The sequence below is a fragment of the Anabrus simplex genome, chromosome 6 (assembly GCF_040414725.1).
Source record: "Anabrus simplex isolate iqAnaSimp1 chromosome 6, ASM4041472v1, whole genome shotgun sequence".
NCBI classification, from domain to species: Eukaryota; Metazoa; Arthropoda; class Insecta; order Orthoptera; family Tettigoniidae; genus Anabrus; species Anabrus simplex.
Genome location: NC_090270.1, coordinates 194,259,496 through 194,284,405, shown reverse-complemented (window position 1 = coordinate 194,284,405; position 24,910 = coordinate 194,259,496). Strand labels below are relative to the sequence as shown.

Here is a 24,910-nt window from a genome sequence, read left to right as displayed (position 1 = left end):
AAGAATTTTGTATAGACTAACCCAACAAGGGCAAAATGTTGTGGAAATCTGGTTTTCTGCAGAAATTTGTGGGTGGTTTCTTAAGAGAACAAGACTAGATACCGTAAAATTTGATGGATGGTGCCTCCTATTATACATCTGAGTTTCCATGCCTGATGTAATTTAGCTAAAGCTTGTTTCAAATCAAAATTGGAGAGCTGATTAGGTGGAGAATTGAGGAAAGAAGGTAAATCCCACTTGAGAATTAACGGGGAATGACAATCTCTACCTAGAAACAGTTTTGCCAGAGAAAAAGTTGAATTATTGAGTGACATTTAATCCCAAAGAAACAAAATGAGTGTGAGCTCCCAAATTTTAGAATGAAGAATGAAAAATTAAAATAAGTACTATTGTGGAATGAAACAACTATCTTGAGGAAGCTTAGATGATACAGTAGCAAATATCTTACTAACAAGGGTTCAAACATGTGTACCAACATTTGATTCAAAGTTTTGAATGTTGACACTTCACACTAAACTTATTACTAAACAACTTACCACAGTTTCAAAATCTCAATATCATCAATGTTCCTCAAATCTCACGCAATATTACTGTAAATATGGCAAAAATAAAAAACATTAAGCTTAGAGACAAAATTGAATGAAAGCACCATAAACGACAACGTGCAAGTAAAGATAATTAGAAGACTGTGGAAAAATTTTAGAGATGAATATGCTACTATAATAAATAGTAAATAATTACTCATTTGGGACAAATATTTCAGGTTCACTATGGAAATCATCTATATAATCTGATGACCAGGCAGGCATAAATTTTTGAAAATGAGACACACTCTCAGTGCATTCGGAATAGTAGTGCGAGGGTGTTATAACTATGTTCAGAAGTTTTTATGGTCTGCCATTCCTGCCAGTACATTTTTTTTAAAATTTTTTTTGTTGGTCCCCTCTTTAGCCATATTCTTGAAATATATTGTTTTCTTGCCATTTAAAGGATCCTATGAAGAGATTAAGATGCTGGCAATGGACAGAGAAAGTTGGTTGTTGTGACAAGGGATAGCCTTTAATGAATGATGCATCTTCATTATAGACTGTTATGCCTTTCAGCATTCACTCTGCAAGCCTCTGTGAATTTACTAATCCTCTATTTGTAACTAGTTTTGTGGCCTCATTTAGTTCTATTTTTTTTTTTTTTTGTCAGTGTTAAAATATTCAAGGTTCCAATCCGACAACTAGGTCTTGATTTAGGTTTCATAGCTGGTGAAGCTTCAGGCTGTAAGCAGTCATACGCACCTAGCTGTTGTCGTTGTCTTGAGTTCTTTGATCCGAGGCTCATATTTTTCTTGAAAGCAATTGCAATTACTCTCAAACTGACTTGCTAGGCCTAACGTTGGAGATTTTCTGTTAGGGTTATCTCCCTTAGCCTTTAGCAGTCCCCTGCCACATCTGCAAGGCAGCAGCTTCCTGTTGAATTCATGTGTCATTTCCTTCACAAAGGCTTCAACAAGCCCCTAAGGGTGAACTCCTCTGCCCATAGCCATTGGTTCTCCCTTAGTTTGTCAGATTTGGTTAACGTCCGGCCAACCCTCGGCCAGACAATCGCAGGTAGTACCATCTACTGTCACATACAGTAGCAGGATGTACCTGACCTGACAAGAATGCTCTTTGAAAAGTACTGGGATAAGAATAGAACGGTTATAGTTGTATTCTTGGCTATTGAGAAGGCATATGATCATGTACCGCGTAAGCACATATGGAAGTGTCTGAGACGTAAAGAAGTACCAGATGAGACTATAGCTCGAGTAAAACAATTATATTGAGAGATAAAGAGCTGTGTGCAAATCCAAGGAGGCAGGTCACTGTTTTGAAACCAAGAGTGGAGTCCAGCAAGGAAGTTGTCTATCACTACTTCTCTTCTTTACTATAATGGATGAGGTTATAAAGGCAGTTAAAATGAAGGATCAGACAACAAATACATTTGTATTTTCTGATGATGTTATGCTATGAGGTGAGACAGAAGCAGTTCAAGCTAAACTAGATCTTTGGCAAGAAGAATTTGAAAGAACGGGAATGATCATCAGCTGAACTAAAACTGTTAGTTTAGTGATGAGTCGAAATCCTGAAGCAGTCCACCTATGAGTGCAAAATGAAGTAGACATTATCAATAACTTCAAATACTTAGGGAGCTTTGTTTCTTCTGGCGTTACCATAAACCAAGAAATAGGCAATAGAATACAAGGCACATTAAAATTTTACCACTCCGTTCGTCAGTTACTTTGGGATGACTCCATTTCCCCAAGCTTGCAAGCTCACACTATACAAAACATATCTTGTACCAATTCTAACTTACGGACTGGAAACAGCAACGTTGAATAGATGTGCACAAAGTCGCCTACAGGCCACTGAAATGAAGTTCCTTCGGTCATGTCTCCAAAAGACAAGGAGAGGCAAAATAAGTAATTACAGTATTCGGCAATAACTTGGATTGGACAGGAGCCTGTTGGAAACCTTAGAATTAACCCTAGAACTCCTGACCATCTTTCTGGAAGACGGTGCACTCTTTCGTGAAGTGCAATCGTCTTTCTGACAGATGGTGTCGTTATTCCGCTGTAGATTTATAACAGGACACCAGATGGCACTATTATATGTATCAGCTGAATACTGATACTTTTATCTTCACTTTTATTGAAAAACAAGCAACGTTCTGGAGAGGTTTATTTAGCTGTAGAAATGAAAGTACTTCGATAAGATCTTAGAATCAAGATGGCAGCCCACTTTGTTGACGATTCTGAAATCAAGCGCTTGATTTTCGAAGATCATAGTGACAGTATTTATGGTGGCAGTGATTATGGTGTTAATTCTGACGAGGAAATTATTCCTAAACGTAACGAAAGTGACAGCAAAGTACAAGGTGCCTCGAAAGTAATGGGAAATTCCAATAACCAGAATGATTTTCAAGTTGGTGCAGGTTATATTGTTATTATTGGCAGTACACCAATATTTGAAGAAACCAATGAAGGGATAAGTGGATAGGAAAAAATGAAACTGACCTAAGAAAACTAACATAATCTGTAGTTTTGAAATTCGTGAAAAAACTCAAAATCTGTTTCGAGAAAAAATAGCGTTTTACTTACCATTCTAAATAAAAAGTGAAGAACTGTGGGGGAATACGTAAGAACGTACTTGTGTTTTTCAGAATATTATGTTTCAGGAATAAATTATCTATCAGAAATTATTTTCTTAGAGCAAAACATTTCAACAATTCCCTTTGTTAAAAAAAATACACTTTATTTTACGATAGTTTCGTAACAATGTCTTTTATTATTTCTCTCGCCTTTGTGGAGATTGGTCGTTCAGCTTTATATTGATGTATAATATGGATTTATTAGGACTAATATGTTATTACAGGCATGGTTTCATTTTCATGTAGGTTATTGAGGAAAATAACTGCAGCATTTGACAGATAAACCTGCAGCAGTTCTGTGGTTAAGCAGATTATGATGGTATGGCGTATGGGCATATGAGAAAGATGACTCCAATTAGGACTCCCAAGAGCATACTATGAAAAGAATCTTGTTGATAAGAGGCCCAGAGGGAGGTCTCATGATAGTTGGGAAAGCAAGTTTTCAAAGACCATGCCAAACATGATGTAAATTGGCAGCAAGAGGTAGAACATCAGCTGTGGATGGACAGGATGAACTGGAAGAGGCTCGTAAACATCCACACCCGGCTTGCTGGAGCGGAAAATCGATGATTTAGTTCTATACCTCTTATCTTTAAATCTTTAGAAACTGAGTCTAACCACCGTGGTCTTTGTCTCCCTCTACTTCTCTTGCTTTCTGTAACCGAGTCCATTATTCTCCTAGGTAACCTATCCTCCTCCATACGTTTCACATACAGCTTCATAGAGTTAATTCCTAACTCAGCCTTTTTTGCCTCATTCAGAGTACCCTCCTGCCATTGTTCCCACTTGTTCGTACCAGCAATAATTCTTGCTACATTCACGCTTGTTACTTCTAACTTATAAATAAGATATCTTGAGTCCACCCAGCTATCACTCCCGTAAAGCAAAGCTGGTCTGAAAACAGACCGATGTAAAGATGGTTTTGTCCGGGATCTGACTTCCTTCCTGTTGATCTCAACTGCGAGCTCACTGCATTAGCTTTACTGCACCTTGATTCAATCTCTCTTACTATACTACCATCCTGTTGGAACACACATCCTAAATACTTGAAATTATCTACCTGTTTCAGCTTTGTATCCCCAGTCTGATATTCATTTCTCTTGGATTTCTTACCTACTGTCAACATTTAGTCTTGGAAAGGCTCATTTTCATACCATACTGATTACACCTATTTTCAAGTTCGAAAATACTAGACTGCAGGATTTTGGCACAGTCTGCCATGTTGATATGCTATACCATTAATTTTGCCTTTTCTTGAATCTTCCTGAATGAAGTAGTGAAGTATTTGATTCATTTCATGTTCTGAGTCTGCTATTAATCTACCATCATCTGCAGAATGGATGCTGTGAATCTGTTTTCCTTTAAATTAAGTTACACAGGTAAAATAATAGAAGGCAACCTTGTGTCATTCCTCCCCTTCATTTTTGCTTTGTTTTTGTCATTATGTTTTTCTGTTTCTGCTGACTTATATTTGTACATGTTTAGAATCAGGTACTTACCTACATTTTATACCATTCATGTTCATCTTGTCTCTAGTAACATAATTTTATACACTCTTCTGTATGTTCCACCAGGTACATCCGACATCGGTGGGCTAAAGTGCTGGAGGCTGTCATTGTGGCTGCTATAAGTGCAACCTTGGGTTTTGTCATGATATACCTTCTCAATGATTGCAGACCACTTGGTCAAGATCCAACAAAGTTCCCTCTCCAGGTAATATACATTATAAAATTAAGTATTATGGATAGTGATCTTAATTTTAATGCGAGTAATTGTGGTGTATAGATATTTAAAGAAACATTGTTTTTTTTTTTTTGTACTGTGATACTGGACTGAAAAATTGTATGTAATTAAATTATGTGATGAATTGATAATGCTGGTGGGGATTAGCAGTATGAAGTGTAACTTGGTGGGCCTGTCATTTAGTGGAATATATGTATTAAATTTTTAATACCGTATTTACTCGTGTATTAGACCCCCTCGCCTATTAGACCCCCACCCCCTCCCGGCTTTTTGAGACCAAGAGAATGGAAAAAAATAAATCTTGCATATTGTACCATAAATAAGGCCACGGCCATTTCCTTTCCACTTCTAGCCCTTTCCTGTCCCATTGTCACCATAAGACCTAATTCGGCTGAGACCAACACGATGATTCCACATCGTAGCGGGTACTACAAGCCGTACTGCAGCTCTGATGAAGTCGTACAAATATGTGTACAAGTTTGCGCACATTTTCTTGAGCCCTCAGCTGCCTTGTGCCAGATCAGCAGAGCTCGGTACCGGTACTCTTTGCAATCGGAGCCAACCGCTTTATCTGATGAGTGGTGAGTATTCCTCCGTAGACTCTCAGTCGGCCATCAGTGAATGAATTGCGACTTAAAATCTCCCGTAAAAGCTGATATAATCAGTACTTATTACGCAAATGTGGGTTTATGAAAATATGGTTTGAATTCGTAACCTTATATATGTCAATATGACGAACTTTGTTACTGTTGGTTCCATTGCCGGCTGGTTGGACTCCCTGCAGGAAGAGAGGCGGAAGTGCAACTCTCCACTCACTGCAGCAATTTACACTGAGTACCGAGCCCAATAGCTGCAGTCGGTCAAGTGCTGCCAGTATCCAGTATTCGGGAGATAGTGGGTTTGAGCCCTACTGTCGGCAGCCCTGAAGATGGTTTTCCGTGGTTTCCCATTTTCACACCAGGCAAATGCTGGGGCTGTACCTTAAATAAGGCCACGGCCACTTCCTTTCCACTTCTAGCCCTTTCCTATCCCATCGCCGCCATAAGATCTAACTGTCATTGCAACGTAAAACAACTTGCAAAAAAAAAATCTACACAGAGAGCTCAAGGTTCGTCCGTCTGACCTGCCCGATTCAAGCCCACACCAAAGTCGTGTGATACGTCTGTCTTATAGTTAGGAGATGTCTGTCTCCGTAACTTTAGCACTATTAGCTGCCGTCCTCGGGGCCCCGAGTTTGATTCCCGGTATTGCCAGAGATTGGAGATGGCAGGAAGGTTGGTATGCTGTAAAATGGCACATGCGAGTCATCTCTCTAAGGAATGTGCCTGAAAAGAGCTGCACCACCTTGCGATGAGGACACAAGTTTATTTTAGTTTACAAATATTCATGGATAATGCATTAATAGCAAGGTTTAAAATGTGATGAAAGCAATTTAATCATAATGATTAAAGTATTTTACTTGTCAACATACCAGACAAATAATAATAATAATAATAATAATAATAATAATAATAATAATAATAATAATAATAATAATAATAATAATAAATACATACATTATCATTATAGACTGTTATGCCTTTCAGCGTTCAGTCTGCAAGCCTCTGAGAATTTACTAAACGTCGCCACAATCCTCGATTTGCAACTAGTGTTGTGGCCTCATTTAGTTCTATACCTCTTATCTTTAAATCGTTAGAAACAGAGTCTAACCATCGTCGTCTTGGTCTCCCTCTACTTCTCCTACCCTCCATAACAGAGTCCATTATTCTCCTAGGTAACCTATCCTCCTCAATTCGCCTCACATGACCCCACCACCGAAGCCGGTTTATGTGTACAGCTTCATCCATCGAGTTCATTCCTAAATTAGCCTTTATCTCCTCATTCCGAGTTCCCTCCTGCCATTGTTCCCACCTGTTTGTACCAGCAATCATTCTTGCTACTTTCATGTCTGTTACTTCTAACTTATGAATAAGATATCCTGAGTCCACCCAGCTTTCGCTCCCATAAAGCAAAGTTGGTCTGAAAACAGACCGATGTAAAGATAGTTTTGTCTGGGAGCTGACTTCCTTCTTACAGAATACTGCTGATCGCAACTGCGAGCTCACTGCATTAGCTTTACTACACCATGATTCAATCTCACTATATTACCATCCTGGGAAAACACACAACCTAAATACTTGAAATTATCGACCTGTTCTAGCTTTGTATCCCCAATCTGACATTCAATTCTGTTGGATTTCTTACCTACTGACATCAATTTAGGCTTCGAGAGGCTAATTTTCATACCATACTCATTGCACCTATTTTCAAGTTCCAAGATGTTAGACTGCAGGCTTTCGGCACAGTCTGCCATTAAGACCAAGTCGTCAGCATAGGCCAGACTGCTTACTACATTTCCACCTAACTGAATCCCTCCCTGCCATTTTATACCTTTCAGCATATGATCCATGTAAACTACAAACAGCAAAGGTGAAAGATTACAGCCTTGTCTAACTCCTGTAAGTACCCTGAACCAAGAACTCATTCTACCATCAATTCTCACTGAAGCCCAATTGTCAACATAAATGCCTTTGATTGATTTTAATAATCTACCTTTAATTCCATAGTCCCCCAGTATAGTGAACATCTTTTCCCTCGGTACCCTGTCATATGCTTTCTCTACATCTACGAAACATAAACACAACTGCCTATTCCTCTCGTAGCATTTTTCAATTACCTGGCGCATACTGAAAATCTGATCCTGACAGCCTCTCTGTGGTCTGAAACCACACTGGTTTTCATCCAACTTCCTCTCGACTGATCACACCCTCCCTTCCAAGATGTCTGTGAATACTTTGCCTGGTATACTAATCAATGAGATACCTCGATAGTTGTTGCAATCCTTCCTGTTCCCTTGCTTATAGATAGGTGCAATTACTGCTTTTGTCCAATCTGAAGGTACCTTACCAACACTCCACGCTAATTTTACTACTCTATGAAGCCATTTCATCCTTGCCTTCCCACTATACTTCACCATTTCAGGTCTAATTTCATCTATTCCTGCTGCCTTATGACAATGGAGTTCATTTACTATCCTTTCCACTTCCTCAAGCATAATTTCACCAACATTTTCCTCCTCCCCATGAGCTTGACTGTTTGCAACACCACCATGATGATTTCCTTTTACATTGAGATGATGATCAAAATATTCCCTCCACCTCTCCAGTGATTCCCTGGGATCTGTTATGAGTTCACCTGAATTACTCAAAACACTGTTCATGTCCGTTTTCCTTCTCTTCCTAAGATTCTTTATTACTGTCCAGAAAGGTTTCCCTGCTGCTTGACCTAGCCTTTCCAGGTTATTACCAAAATCTTCCCACGACTTCTTTTTGGATTCAACAACTATTTGTTTCGCTCTGTTTCTTTCATCTACGCACAAATCCCTGTCTGCCTCGGCCCTTGTTTGGAGCCATTTCTGATAAGCCTTCTTTTTACGTTTACAGGCTGCTCTCACTTCATCATTCCACCAAGATGTTCGCCTTTTCCCATCTTTACACACAGTTGTTCGTAGGCATTCCCTTGCTGTTTCTGCTACAGCATCCCTGTATGCCACCCATTCACTTCCTATATCCTGAACCTGCTTACTGTCTACTGTTCGAAACTTCTCACTAATCATATCCATGTACTTCTGTCTAATTTCCTCATCCTGGAGATTTTCTACCCTTATTCGTTTGCAGACAGATTTCACTTTCTCTACCCTAGGCCTAGAGATACTTAGTTCACTACAGATCAGATAATGGTCTGTATCATCAAAAAATCCCCGAAAAACTCTTACATTCCTAAAAGATTTCCTGAATTCAAAGTCTGTTAAGATATAGTCTATTATGGATCTGGTACCCCTAGCCTCCCATGTGTAGCGGTGAATAGCCTTATGCTTGAAGAATGTATTTGTAACAGCTAAACCCATACTAGCACAGAAGTCCAGCAAACGCTTCCCATTCCCATTAGCTTCCATATCTTCCCCACATTTACCAATCACCCTTTCGTATCCTTCAGTTCTATTCCCAACTCTCGCATTGAAATCGCCCATTAGCACTATTCTATCCTTGCTGTTGACCCTGACCACGATGTCACTCAATGCTTCATAAAACTTGTCAACTTCATCCTCATCTGCACCCTCACATGGTGAATACACGGACACATTTCTTGTCCTAATTCCTCCCACTGACAAATCTACCCACATCATTCGCTCACTTACGTGCCTAACAGAAACTATGTTGCGTGCAATGGTATTCCTGATAAAGAGCCCTACCCCAGACTCTGCCCTTCCCTTTCTAACACCCGTCAAGTACACTTTATAATCTCCTATCTCTTCCTCCTTATATCCCCTTACCCGAATATCACTTACTCCTAGCACATCCAGATGCATCCTCTTTGCTGACTCAGCAAGTTCTACCTTCTTTCTTCCATAAGCCCCATTAATATTGATAGCTCCCATCGAATTCCATTTTGTTCGCCAAGTTGTTTCCAAGGAGTCCCTCGCCTGTCAAATGGGAGTGGGACTCCATAACTCCCATAGGTCCGAGGCTTGCTTAAAGTGTTCTGAGCTCGGTAAATTCATGAAGCAGGATGCTGCCCTACTTGCACATAGTCCAAGTGAGGATCTCTCCTCTAACGGGTTATGGACCACCGGTGAATTGTGTAGTCCTGGCCGCCTGAGCACAAGGAGGGCCACGACTCAGAATATGTCCGAGATGCCCACTCCCATTCCATAGCAACTGGTATCCCGACTCTCAGGACCACTTACTAGGCCACTCAGCCATTGCCCATGGTTCACGAACTAGGACGTGACTACAGTAACCCACAAACATGAACCATAATAATAATAATAATAATAATAATAATAATAATAATAATAATATGGAGGCAACGATCGAGACTAATTTATTAATGATAACAAAATGCATTTCCTCCACCACACCTTTAGATATCCATAAATATAGTAAACTTTCCTAATGTTTTATTCTTTCATGGATCTTCTGGAACATCCTCCGTGCACTCAGAAATAACATACCTAACCTAAACTTTGCGTTCTATCTCAAACCAAAGAGAATGTCTCAAACTAGTGGAATAAATGTAGAGAATAAGCACGAAATATAATTTGAAGTTCTGCCACAATTATTTAAATAATTATGCTTCCAGTCATCAGTATTACATTCACACGTACGGTACTCCCATTCGCTTAGACCGTCCCACTCGCGATCAGCTGCTGGGAGAGCATGCATACACGCCTACAGTACAGCTTGCTTACATCACGAAGGTAGTGGTATCGGTACAATAATGGCGCAAAATCGTACTATTAACAACTTCCTTTTGATAGTGACGCGTGTCTAGTTCAGTTGCCTGTTGTTAAGCGAGTTTTGCTTCAAATTATGGAGGTAAATAGTACGAAACATAAGAAATGTAGTTTCACCACAGCTTTCAAATTAAACGCTGTGAATTTAGCGGAAAAACAAGGGGTGAAGTCAGCGGCCAGGACATTTAATGTGCAACCAAACATGATCGGATATTGGTGCAACCAAAAAGAGAAACAGGAAGCAGCAAATAGAAATTTGCAAACTTTTCGTGGGACCAAAACAGGCAAATATCCTGAGATCGATACCAAAGTGCTAGAATATATAACAGAGTTGAGAAGTGATGGTTTTGCTGTAACTCATGATATGATACAGCTTAAAGCACTGGAAGTGGCAAGAACATTGAATCTCAGTCGGCAACAGTTCAAAGCCAGCAGGGGTTGGGCTACACGTTTCTTGAGGAGAAATGGTCCGAGTTTGAGAAGACGAACAACTATTTGCCAGAGACTACCTCGTGACTATACGGATAAAGTAATCGCTTTTTATCATTATATCATTCAGCAAAGGAAATTAAATTACTACTTGCTTTCTCAGATTGGCAACGCAGATCAAACTCCAATCTATTTCGACATGCCCTGAAACCCTACTATTCATGAAAAAGGTGCTTCTAGTGTTGTAATGCGTACAAGTGGTGCTGAGAAAATGAGATGTAGAGTCATGCTAGGCGTAACTGCCAATGGTAGGAAGCTTCCTCCATACATAATATTTAAATGGAAGAGTCTATCAAAGGGAATATTTCAGAGCAGTATTCATGTTCGAGTACATGAGAAAGGTTTGATGACAGCAGACCTGGTTCAAGACTGGCTGAAAATCGTGTGGAGTCATCGTCCTGGAGCACTACTGCAGCAGAAAGCCTTAATTGTGCTAGATAGATTTAGGGGCCATTTGTTAGATGCTATTAAGGGCGAACTGAAATCCCTAAAGACGGATCTCGCAATCATCCCTGGAGGACTAACATCAATACTCCAGCCTCTAGATGTGTCCATCAACAAGCCATTTAAGGGTCACATGAAAAGGGTTTATTTGGAATGGATGGCTTCTGCTACACATACATTCACACCAACTGGGAGAATACAGAGACCATCTCTAGAAACCATATGTGAATGGGTTTTCATTGCGTGGACTCAAGAACGAAACTATTGTGAAAATTTTCAAAAAAAAAAAAAGGATCTCAAATGCTCTCGATGGGAGTGAAGATTACATAAAATCAGCTTCATGGTCCGTATCGCACTTCAATAGATTCACAATTAAGTATTTATTTATTGTCCACCTAGTCGATACAATGATTGCTTAAGGCAATTTTTAATGGTCAAAAGTGGTACATGTTTCGTATATTATCAACATCTTCAGCCACATAACACTGTTTAGATGAAAAATATATAAGTTGACAGAGTAATGCTTTAGAGGAAGTGTCCTTAAAATTAACATAAGATTGACAACATTAAAACAAACAAATAACTCAAGAGAAAATATATACATTATTTCTACAATAGAAAGCAGTCGTCAAGGAAACACTTGTACAATATTCCATAGAGAAATTGTCCTAATGAATATTCTTTTCTTAATAATTCATTAAAAAGGTCAATTTATAAATTAAAAATTATACAATTTATAAGTAATTATCGAAATGAAGAAATCCAGATATCACAGTGTGGCTCTTATTATTAATGCAGATGAAAATATAACTAATTCCTAGTTGTCAAATCTTATTAAGCCTGCTTTCCTTTGGAATAGTAACTCCTGTCAATCTTTCACAGTTTTGCGTCGGGTGTAATGTTGATGATGCGTTCTTCCTTGCTCTTGCACCTGAGGAGGTGGAGGAGCGGAGGATATAGGCGTGTCAAGAACTTCCTTGCTGTCACCTATAGCTTCAACTGAAGAGGAATAAGTTGTAGGGCTATCTGTAGATGGAGAAATTCCAATTCTTTTTTCGTGATCTTTCTCAAGCATTTTCAAATATACTAGAATTTGATAATATAATGGATTCTTATATTCTACAGCCTCATTAAGGTTATCATTTTTCTTTACAAGTTGGTCTAGATGAATGTATAGATCTTCATATGTGGTCATTAAGCTGCTCTTTTTTAACTTTTTTGTGATGGTCAGGTCTTGTTCTATGTTGGTAAATTTATGACCTGTGGCAGTCATGTGTGATCCCATTGCTGAGAATCTTCTATGTTTTTCAGCATTCACATGTTCCAAATATCTAACTTTAAAATTGCGGCCAGATTGTCCTATGTATGTATTCTTGCATTCAAAGCATGTGAGTTTATATATTCCCGAATCAAAAAATTTATCTTTTTCCGAGAGATTTATTGTATCGTGGTTGAAAATACGATGTTTCACGTTGTTATTGGTGGAAAATGCAATTTTGAAATTTTTTCTCTTAAATAAATTTGTTATTACGTGTATGTTTGCATTATTATATGTGAACTTGATATATTTTTCAGTTTCACTAGGTTCGACTGCTAATTTAGATTGTTGTTTCACCGAAAATTTATTAATTATTTTATCAATCATGTTATTGTTGAAACCATTCAAGAGGGCTTGTTGTCGGATAAACAACAGTTCTTTATTCCTTTCAGAGCGTTTAGTATTCCTTTATCCAAATCTGAAAGGAATAAAGAACTGTTGTTTATCCGACAACAAGCCCTCTTGAATGGTTTCAACAATAACATGATTGATAAAATAATTAATAAATTTTCAGAGAAACAACAATCTAAATTAGCAGTCGGTCACTCGATGTGAGAGTTGTGCTGGACAAAGCAGAGGCGGGACAGGTTTTTCTCCGGGTACTCCGGTTTTCCCTGTCATCTTTCATTCCAGCAACACTCTCCATACTCATTTCATAGCATCTATAACTCATTAACATAAATCACTTTGGGAGTGGCGACCCCATTGTAATAACAGCCTATATCTTGATTCATTCATTACATCCCTGACCCGGTCTAAGACTGGAAAACAGGTTGTAGGGTTTTTTTTCAGTATATTTGAAAATGCTTGAGAAAGATCACGAAAAAAGAATTGGAATTTCTCCACCTACAGATAGCCCTACAAATTATTCCTCTTCAGTTGAAGCTATAGGTGACAGCAAGGAAGTTCTTGACACACCTATATCCCCCACTCCTCCACCTCCTCAGGTGCAAGAGCAAGGAAGAACGCATCATCAATATTACACCCGACGCAAAACTGTGAAAGATTGACAGGAGTTACTGTTCCAAAGGAAAGCAGGCTTAATAAGATTTGACAACTAGGAATTAGTTATATTTTCACCTGCATTAATAATAAGAGCCACACTGTGATATCTGGATTTCTTCATTTCGATAATTACTTATAAATTGTATAATTTTTAATTTATAAATTGTCCTTTTTTCATGAATTATTAAGAAAAGAATATTCATTAGGACATATTCTCTATGGAATATTGTACAAGTGTTTCCTTGACGACTGCTTTCTATTGTAGAAATAATTTATATATTTTCTCTTCAGTTATTTGTTCGTTTCAATGTTGTCAATCTTATGTTAATTTTAAGGACACTTCCTCTAAAGCATTACTTTGTCAACTTATATATTTTTCATCTAAACAGTGTTATGTGGCTGAAGATGTTGATAATATACGAAACATGTACCACTTTTGACCATTAAAAATTGCCTTAAGCAATCATTGTATCGACTAGGTGGAAAATAAATAAGTACTTAATTGGGAGTGAAGATGACGTCACGTGGGATGGTAACGTCGGCAGCAGGGAAGATGATGACACAGACGATGGTTCAGATGAAAGCAGTGGTTAGGATTGCTATAACCTGAACATTATAGCTTGTAAATTGACTTTTTGCCTACAGATACGGTTTGCGATCTTGAGTATTTTCATCAGTAATTTTTTTTTTTTAAATTGTTATATTACTTCTAGTCTTCATCTCTCTAGGATAGTGTAGTTCATAGTTCACAGCATAAGTTAGTGCAATAACATATAGTTTTTTATGCGTTTAATAGTTTATTGTAGCTGTAGTTTTATTGATATTTGTGTGTTGGTTAGTGTATCTAGTTCTTCTGTGTGTACCATGTCTAGTTTATTCCGGGAAATACACTATGTCCACATTCAAGTGCAAGACTTTTTTAAGTGTGACACAAGAATGCTACTGAACATTTTAGACTATGAGGACTACATCCTCAGCATATTTCAACACTATAAAATATCGTTTTAGTGAACTATGTGCCATTCATGATTAGATTAAGTAATGTTTCAGAATTGTACATTGTTATTACTGGCAGGTTCAGCAGCTGAAGATGACCTAAGTAAAAGGTCGAAACCGGTACTGTGATGTTACTGTGATAAATAAATTTTTTAGACACCTTGTATAATGAGAGTATTGATTAGGTAGAAAGTTCCCGTCTTTATATTTGTGTACACGCTTGGCCCTGGTGTAACATTTTTCAAACCACCAAGGCATTCTTCATTCCACTGCACTGTGTTGATAAAACATTATTTCCATTAATTGCTCGTGGTAAGTTTTAAAATTCATTAATGAGTTATAGTTGTGAAGAATAGTATAGTATGTTTGCCGGTATATTGAGACTGTTCTTGATGAGTGCACTTGCTCATTTACTCAGTCTATTATTGTGCAATAAACCTACTTAATTTTATACTAAAACATCGTAATCTTGAATAATAAGTTGCTATGTTTTAAAGTGTTGGCGTCATTATTGGATTTGATAAGTGCGAATGCTCCCCTCTTCATACTAGTGTTCCATTGGACTATGTCAAGTAATCTGTGTGGGAAAGAAAAAGGAAAGGTGAAAGTGATTTTATTGGTAGAGAATGTCTGTTGAATTTGTTTTGAAGTGAAGTGTGTGTATTACTTACGTGCAGTTCTTAGCTTGTCATTATGTGTTTGTCGGGAGAGTGCCGTACACTGCTTCGTATACGCCGGGGACTAGCTGTTGTAGCATTGAAGAGGAGAGGTAGTGAGGCGAGGGAGGCAGCTTGTGGAGGGGGTGGGGTAGAGCGGGGCGTGTCTTTTGGAGATTCATTTGTATGTATGGGATTTTGTGTATTTACCACGTCTTTCATACCTTAGGAACATAAGCACTCAGCTGGGTTTTGCTTCCTATGTCATGATGAAAAGGACTGCTGAAGACCATGGTATGTGGCTGCAACGACAAGGCTTACCCTTTAGATAATGGATGGATGGACTCTTTTTAAATAAATGCTTTTTAAGAAAGGGATAGCTGTATTAAAGAGGATGTTTACTTTATCTGTGATCTAGTTCAGGTTAAAATTAGGATTGGCAATGAGCTCTTCGGATTCATGCTTAAAAATTCCATATTATTTTCAGTATTGGTAAATTTATGTTTATAATCTTCTATATGTTGTCCTATGGATCCTAGCAGTGGCCTCCTTGGTATGCACTAGCCGTGCGTCTTGGTGGGTGTGTTATTTACCAACTGATGAGCCCAACTTAGCACACAGGCGCGAAATGCTGGGGAACCAGGAATGAGTTAGCTGGAAAATTTATAATGTCCAATAACGGACCATTTATGTTGGTATTATAAATTTACTCATTCAGGACAAATATTTCAGGTTCCCTATGAGAATCAACATCTATATCATCTGATGGCCAGACAGGCATCAATTTTTGGTAATGAGACTAATTCTCTCATAGTGCATTGCACTGCTGGTGGCTTCAAGTAGCCTACGCAGTGTCCTCCTCGGTATGCACTAGCCATGTGTCGTGGTGGGTGTGCTATTTACCAACTGATGAGCCCAACTTAGCACATTGGGGCAAAACGCTGGCAACCAGGAATGAGTTAGCTGGAAAATTTATAATGTCCAATAACGGACCATTTACATTGGTATTAGTCATCTCTATTGCGACAACACTTTGATTAGACTAGTGTCAAAACTCGAAGGTGCAAGTTTCAACATTCACACCACTGTTGAAAGATGTGGATGCTTGTCCTCTTCCTGGATTTTAATTTTGCCTTCATTAGTAAGAAAATATCACAACTTTTTCAGTATCTATAAATGGGCTACACTGTATGACCATGCTAGTCAACTTAACGCGATTGTGTTCCTCATCAGTTTGTAGGCTATCACGCAACAAATATTCGCTACCTTTCACCGTATGACTCAACACTGAATAAATTTCTTAACTTCTGAAGGAATGCAAAATACAAGCACAAACAGGCTTTTTAGGTTATTCAGCAATATCAGTGAAAATTGGAGAGCAAAACAACTTTCCTAAGGCTAATGGTTTCCTTCCCGAAGGTGTCATTTACCCTGTAAAGTTCAGGAATTCAAGGCCACTTCTCATTTTCGCACAACTTTCTCAGAGCTTCCTCCTGTTGCGAGGGCTCTAATCTGTGTTGGAAATCTGTTCCTTTCGCAAGGGATGACGAACATTTTCAGGGCTAGGAAAAATGTGATCGTACAACATAATAGTGAAAATCTGTGATGCGATAAGTGTGGTACTTTTATGTAGATTTTATACGCTATGAATTGGGACTTCAAATTAATACCTTGCTAAGCAAGAAATTATTGTAATGAGGAAATCCCTAACGAGGTTTCGCTGTATTTTCTCGCGTTTGGTTAAATTTCGGAAAGGCTATTCCCTTGTAAATTTACAGCAAAAGGTTATCATTACTCTACTGGCACTTGGAATATCTTTTTATGATATAAGGTTTTACTTGAGTTAGGTTAAATGACTCTGAATAAGAAAATGAAATGTTTGCCACAGAAGCCACTGGAGTGATACTACTCCAGTTTTTCAGAATGCAGTTGAACATACACGTTCATGTTGTCTTGGAATTGGAAAAATGAGTAAGCCGCAGTATGAAAATCTAGAAAACACAAGTTTTGAACAAACTGATTGCCGTTTCATACAGATTTTAATGTGTCGACCAGACTTTTTTTTTTTTTTTTTTTTTTTTGCAAAAATCGGATATAACGACAATCCACTATAGTACCAATATAGTTGGGCCGTTATTGGACATTATAAATTTTCCAGCTAACTCATTCCTGGTTGTAAGCATTTTGCAGTGGCCTCCATGGTATGCACTAGCCATGCATCTTGGTAGGTGTGCTGTTTACCAACTGATGAGCCCAACTTAGCACACTGGGTCAAAACGCTGGCAACCAGGAATGAGTTAGCTGGAAAATTTATAATGTCCATTAACGGACCAACTATATTGGTATTATAAATTTACTCATTCGGGGTAAATATTTCAGGTTCCCGGTGGAAATCTGTATCAATCCGCTATAGCGAGTAAATTTTTTGCTGTTGTGAATTCTCACTATAATGGACTTGTACTGTATTTCACTCTCATGGACAAGGCCTACATTAAAACATGGTTAACTGTAGATAATGTTTCATTTACTGGTAGTGTCACATATGTGTATTTTTTCTTAGTCAAAATACTACACACACTCTTCAGCTAGTCCACAGGAGAATAATTAAGCTTTTAATTTCTGTTGTAGTTGTACTGTGGTGATGGAGAATACAATGTTGTGGGTGCCATATGGTTTCAGACTCCAGAAGCTAGTGTAAGATCATTGTTTCACGATCCACCAGGTGAGCAAGCATACAAGATGAAAACTGTTAACACTTTTTTCTTGTCTGTTCTGCAGTTGTGTATTTCAAGGAATGTGTTTCAGGTTCACACAAGGCAACATCTGTAGCTGTCTTCTTTACCATCTACTTTTTACTCTCTTGCTGGACATACGGATTAAGCATCTCCAGCGGGCTGTTCATTCCATCATTGCTGACTGGTGCTGCCTGGGGAAGGCTTGTGGGAATGGGGCTGGAGGCCATGTTTCCTGATTGGGCAAGTCTCTTGTTACCTGCTTAATTTGTTTAGTTCCTCAAAACTGAGGTACTGTCCTCATACGCAGTGGACTAAATTTGATGGATTAATAATTTTTTCTACAAAGTGTAGAACATAATCTCCCATTTTGTGTTGCTTGCGCTTAATCGTTCATTATTATTAAAATAACTGATCAGACGTGAATATTTTCAAGCCAGGAATATTCGGGTAATGAAAGATATGAGCCAATCACTGTAACGTAGAGAAGATATGTGCACATATGTAGAATACAGGGAGTAAAATCTGGTTGGTTATGGAAAAAGTAAAGGGGAATTGGAAATTATCTCTGTAAGAATCTGAGATGCACATATAAAAGAAAACTGAAACTAATGTTCGACATTGCATCTTCGTCATTTTGAAAAGTAGTACAGTAAAGCTTCGTTCATCCATTTTTCAGGGTCTTGAACAAAAAAGGAAAAAGGTTTAAGTGTGTGTAAAACATGTGTAAATAAGTGTGCCTACAGTATACAGAAAATATACCACAAATGTGTATCAAAGTGAAAATTATATACAGTGAAACTCTTAAGAAGTTTTTCAAGAGACCACACACACACACACACACACACACACACACACACACACACACAAACTAAAACTTCTTAAGCAGGAAACTTCTTAAAAGGGGTAATGTCTGAAAACTTATTCCGTACTTTGAAATACATGTGAAACACACAGCCAACAGATTTCCTTGTTTGTAAACAATCCCGAAATAGGCTGATATATAAGAGCTGCTAAAAGAAAGCCACAATATAAATATTAGATTATCACGACATGTATTTTTAGAGATGAAGTACAATAATTGAACATACTGTATTATAAAAATACTTGATAAGAGAAGGGAGCATATTATATAAAACCTTGCATAAGAGATAGGAAGAATTACTAAGAACATTAAAACGGTGGATGGTAACTGTACATTATGTAAATTCCATACTGCATTAGACATTAAATACCTTTCCAAACACAAGGCTCCTACTTGGAAAAGAAATTGTCCAGGTTGACTGCTTTCTTGAATTTCCCACTTTGCTTTCCATGTGTTCTGAGGCACACTGACTGAACCTTCCATAAACTGCTTCAGCCTTTCAAGGCAGATGCTTGCCTCACTGCGAGATGGTCTTGGATTCTCTTCCTCAACATCTTCTTCTTCTTCAATCTCCTCAGCTCCTGCCTGAACTTCCTTGCAGATCTCATCAGTGGTCTTCTCCTCGCAAGTGATTACCATATCATCAATGGCAGTAAAGTCGTTGAAACTACTGGTAATCTCCATTTTCTCCTGTATAGTTTTCCAGCATCCTGGCTCTTCATCACCAACTTCCATAACAATGCTGTTGGTACCACCATCGAAGCCTGCTTTCTTGAAGCAATTTGCTATTATTACAGGCTCCACTGAATCCCATGATGAGGCAATGAAATAAATTGTGTCCAAAAGAGATGGTTTTTAGATGGGTTTGCCTGCTTCCATGCATAGCAACATATGGCGCACAACTGATTTTCGGTACCTCTGCTTCTATGCCTCATTGATTCCTTGGTCCATGGGCTGTAGTACATTCGGGGGGGGCGGGGGGAAATTCTACCTTGATGTTCCTTAAATGGGGCCACTCCTTGGGACGAGCAGGGCAGTGGTTCATAAACACCACAATCTTCCTGTTCTGGCTCCCCATTTTGGCATCTAATGCCTGCATATACTCTTCAAACAGGGAACTTGTCATCCAAGTGGACTTGTTGATGGTGTACTTGCACGGTAAAGTCCTGACATTTTTGAAACAACATGGCTTCCTAGACTTCGCTATCATCAGTAGAGGTAGTTTTTCAGTTCCTTCCATATTAGCACCAACCAATACCGTAACTTACTTAATTTTCCCCCGTGGCAAGATTCTCCCTTCAAAACTAGAGATTTATCTGGGATAAGCTGGTAAAAAAGTGTGAATTTATCGAGATTAAAAACATTGCAAAGTTTGTAACTGCTTATTTTAGCAGGCAGAACTGTTTCCTTCCACGCTCCCCTTTCCTCGCACTTACTCTCTCTGCTTCGCCATAAATTGTTTTGTAAATGGTACCGGCTCGATTTTTAAAGCGGTCCAGCCACCCGTTCAACACGGTAAAAGGTACCTTTAATTTGCACGCAATTTTTTCGGCTTTCTCCTTCACAATAGTCTCGCTCAAAGGTGTGTTTAAACTTCGCTGCTGTTTAAACAATATTAGCAGAGCTTGTTCTACTTCATTGTACTTTCCAGATTTAACTTTCCTGCAGTTTGCTGAAGTATTCCCTGCAGAAGCCAAAATCTCTTCTTCCTTCACTATAATGCTCAACACAGAAAAGTGTAGATGACTCCACTTTCCTTATAATCTCCACTTTGTCTTTAATTGTTAGTGCCTTTCGCTTGATCACTTTCCTCTGAGTTCCGCTCATTTTCACGTAAAACGTTCGCACGTTGATATTACAAGTACAACTAACTTCACTGACTTCTATTCACACTAATTACAACGCTACACTACGCTTGGCAATCTGTAGCTTAGGCTTACAAGACGAAAAGACAAGACGTGTACTACAGTTCGTTAGCATGTGCTTTCTATCTTCCTCACACTCCCCCCGACACTTGCTTCAAGTTAATGGCATCAAATGGGATATCCGGCAACTTATTCTTGGAGATTCTTAGAACCTATTCATAGGCCTATATCGTCCCTGCATTCCTACTAGTTGTCACGGCAACGGACATAGTTTCTGGCTGTTTCGCAAGTATTGCATGGATAAGCCGGTATTGAGTTTATTTTTCTGCTTTAATCCACTTCATGCTATAAGTAATGAAGAAAAGAAACTCAGGTTCAAAGTTGCAGAAATGAGTGCATGGGAAAGTATTGGGGTATTACATGCGAGTGATAAAGGTGCAGTAGCAACACTGGCACATCTAAACGTAAACAGTCTCTTTCCCCGCGAGAATTTTATTTCATGTCTCCTCATCCCTGTGTTACGTTCTAATAATGTGATGTAATAATTACGAGTGATACGATGATACAATGTTTAGCTTGTATAAAGGCAAAAATAAAAATAACTTTCAATTTTATGCTAACATGTGGTATCGTAATACCTCTGTGTGCGTGTGTCAGGCCCCTTCCCACCAACACCCAGCTGGTTATCAACATTCATTCAACTTCATAGATGATCGGGGTTCTTCAGCCGGCTGTTTGGCAGCATAACATGTATCAGCTGGCAAGTCAGCTGTTTCTTGCATAGAGTCGGGAAGTTTCTTTGTTTCATAATAGTTTATTCACCTAACTAATAATGGACACGGAAAATCTTATCAGTTTAGTTCCAAAACGTAATTTCCTCTACGACAAGACCCATAAGTATTATTGCAGCAACAACAACAACAACGTAAGAGAATGCCTGGAAGGAAATAAGCAAGAGAATGAAAAATCAAACAGGTTAGAATATTCAATTTTGTGGTAGATTAGGCCCATACGGTACTTAGTTTATTTTGCAATAGGGAACATGCATGATCCGGGGTTTTAATTAAAAATATGCTAATCTGATTCAAAATTTCATGCAGAATTTAAAAATGTGATCAGAATGTACAAATAATAACTCCAAACATGATAAAAATCTACGAAAATGTCACGTCACGCAAGTACGCGATCTCATTGGTCTGACGTCATCGTACAGGTTGACTGAATTAGCAGACGAAATAACACATAGTGTGCTGTGAGAAGCAGGATACACTTCGCGTATTTCTACTTTACGTTAGTGTCTAGTATGATTAAATTCGAGGTCTATACATCGGATAATAATCTGAGTGGTATATTTTAGACTTAAAATGAATCCTGCGCAGACAGTGAGGCAGAAAACTTATAAATGGTGTAGAGTTCCGATGTGCAATAGCACATCGCATACCATGCCAAACAAATTGTTTATACATGTTCCAAAGACGCTAAAACTAGGGAGAAATGGATTTTGGCGAGCCGGAGAAATGCTGGTGATATATCGGGAAAGTCTACAGTTTATTTTTTTGAAGATTTTAACGTAAGATGAATTTGTTTGAATTTTCAAATCACTTTTCCATGTCCGCTGTTCTAGTGGTAAAACTTTAAATTTTAATGTATGATGCTTTATTTAAATGCTTCAATTACATCTTGGAATATGAAAGTAATAAACAGTGCATTAAATAATGCTGATTATTAAAGTATTCTACAAACCTAACCTATGTTTTGGGTGATCCATGTCAAGATAATAAATCAAAGGGGTTATGAACCATTTTGACAGCTCTAATTCTACCAATATATCTTGGCATGGGACAGTTATGTATGTCTTTATTAATGAGCTTAATTGGTAAAGAAATTTAGGCTATATCTAAATACTCTATAATGTAACAAAGAATAGGCGTGTACATCATGAAAGGAAACAACGTGAATTTAACAAATGTATAACTCTACACAAAACCAATGCTTGTTTGTTGGGGTCTTATAAGTTAACAATGCTCAATTATAATAATAATTATCATAATATTAATGAAATAAATACCATAATTGCACACAGGTGAAAATAGTGATGTAGGTGTTTAAAATATTATCCAACTTAGCCTAAGTTTTAGGTTATATAAGCCAAGTCAATAAACCGAAGGGTAAAAATACCGCGCGAGTTGGCCGTGCGGTTAGGAGCGCGCAGCTGTGAGCTCGCATCAGGGAGATAGAAGGATTTGAACCCCACTGCTGGCAGCCCTGAAGATGGTTTTCCGTGGTTTCCCATTTTCACACCAGGCAAATGCTGAGGCTGTACCTAAGGCCACGGCCGCTTTGTTCCCATTCCTAGGCCTTTCCTGTCCCATCGTCGCCATAAGACCTATATGTGACGGTGTGACGTAAAGCAAACAGCAAAAACAAAAAACAAAAAAAAGTAAAAGTCACAGCACCCAAAGACATTCCTGTATTGAGCGACTAAAATGTCACCAGGACACTTTTCTTTCCTGATATGCTCAGCTTGTTAAAAGCCAAATGTAATTAATGTTATTGGCTTCACGCCCCGCTAACTACTTCTACGATTTTCGGAGACGCCGATGTGCAGGAATTTAGTCCTGAAGGAGTTCTTTTACGTGTCAGTAAATCTACCGACACGAGGCTGACGTATTTGAGCACCTTCAACTACCACCGGACTGAACCAGGATCGAACCTGCCAAGTTGGGGTCGGAAGGCCAGCACCTCAACCGTCTGAACCACTCAGCCCAACTTGTGAAAACTAGATGAAGTCATATTTATCTTTATCATGTTTAACTTTTTCCCTCCATAAAGATATTTAATTCTCTTTCATGGGCCCCGGAAGTGGGTAGGCCAGTTGCCCCAACCATAAATATATATTTTTTCAGAAATGATAGGTTATAGACCTACAGTACTATGATCTTTCTTTCTTTCCTTCTTTCTTTCTTTCTTAATCAGTTTATCCTTCAGGGTTGGTTTTCTCTCGGACTCAGCGAGGGATTTCACCTCTACCACTTCAAGGGCAGTGTCCTGGAACGTGAGACTTTGAGTATGGTGATGTAACTGGTGAGGAGGGCCATTACCTCGCCCAGGCGGCCTCACCTGTTATGCTCAACAGGGGCCTTGTTGGAGGATGGGAGGATCGGAAGGGATAGACAAGGAAGAGGGAAGGACACGGCCGTGGCCTTAGGTGCCTGGAGGAGAAGTAGGAAAATACGAAAAACCACTTCGAGGATGGCTGAGGTGCGATTCGAAACCCTTCTACTAAGTTGACCTCCCGAGGCTGAGTAGACCCCGTTCCAACCCTCGTACTATTTGTTTTCAACTTTCATGGCAGAGCCGGGAATCGAAACTGGGCCTCCGGGAGTGGCACACATTAACCACTACATCACAGAAGCGGACTAGTACTATAATGCTACCTATATGTTTATGTTAGTGCTGAAATCCGATTTCTTACTTTACTAATGCTGAAAGCCCGAAAATGTAATGTTATTCTTTAATAGGGGAATCAGTCTAGAAGGAAATGTTGAAAGTGATGTGATATCTATCCAGGTTCGTTGTTATCCTAATACTATGGGTTACAGTATATTGCACGTATATAAAAGACGCCACTTACAAACTTGCTTGTTATCCGCTAATTTCTGCGGCCACAAAAGTCACTATTTTTCAAGAATGATGACATCTACACATGGTAGATTGTCTGACTGTGCTGTTTTGAACCTTCTTCTGTCATTTCGAAGTTATTCGCGATCATGAGTAATAAACAATCGGCTTTTAGCAACGGCTGATGCACAACGGCTGGTAGAGCTCCATGCGGTACTGGATGGTGACGTCACAGCGTGCCGCTTACGTCAGAGGCCGTTTCACTCGCCTTGCGGAAAGGCACTATTAAATATTTTTTTAATGGTATAAAACAAGGCAACATACCACAATGTAATACGTTTACGTACTATTTCATTGGTGTACTTTTCAAAAAAAATATTTTTGAAAATGATGCATGTTCCCAATTATTGTTGACCTTATTTCAGAATCATATCATATTGGAGTTCATATACAGTACGATATGTCAGTACGATAATTGACATGGCTTGGAATGTACAGTCTTTACTGTGAACAATTTTATAAGTGGCATTCCCTCCGGTTGTCGTACATGTATTTCTAACGAACAGTACGGTAATGCATAAGAAAGAAGCTGCTGTGTTGTGGACAAATCCATTTTTCTGTTTTTAATTAATGTTCAGGCCAATTAATGACTTCACCCTGT

General features: G+C 38.6%; 1 protein-coding gene across 1 annotated transcript in view; it reads left to right on the top strand.

The window, feature by feature from the left end:
• ClC-b (chloride channel protein 7) overlaps window positions 1–24,910 on the top strand; it is a 178,769-nt gene that overhangs the window by 86,233 nt on the left and 67,626 nt on the right. The window contains exons 9-11 of the mRNA XM_067150131.2: window positions 4,755–4,893; window positions 17,795–17,888; window positions 17,972–18,141. Coding sequence (XP_067006232.2) covers window positions 4,755–4,893; window positions 17,795–17,888; window positions 17,972–18,141 — 403 coding nt within the window. The remainder of the gene's footprint in view (window positions 1–4,754; window positions 4,894–17,794; window positions 17,889–17,971; window positions 18,142–24,910) is intronic.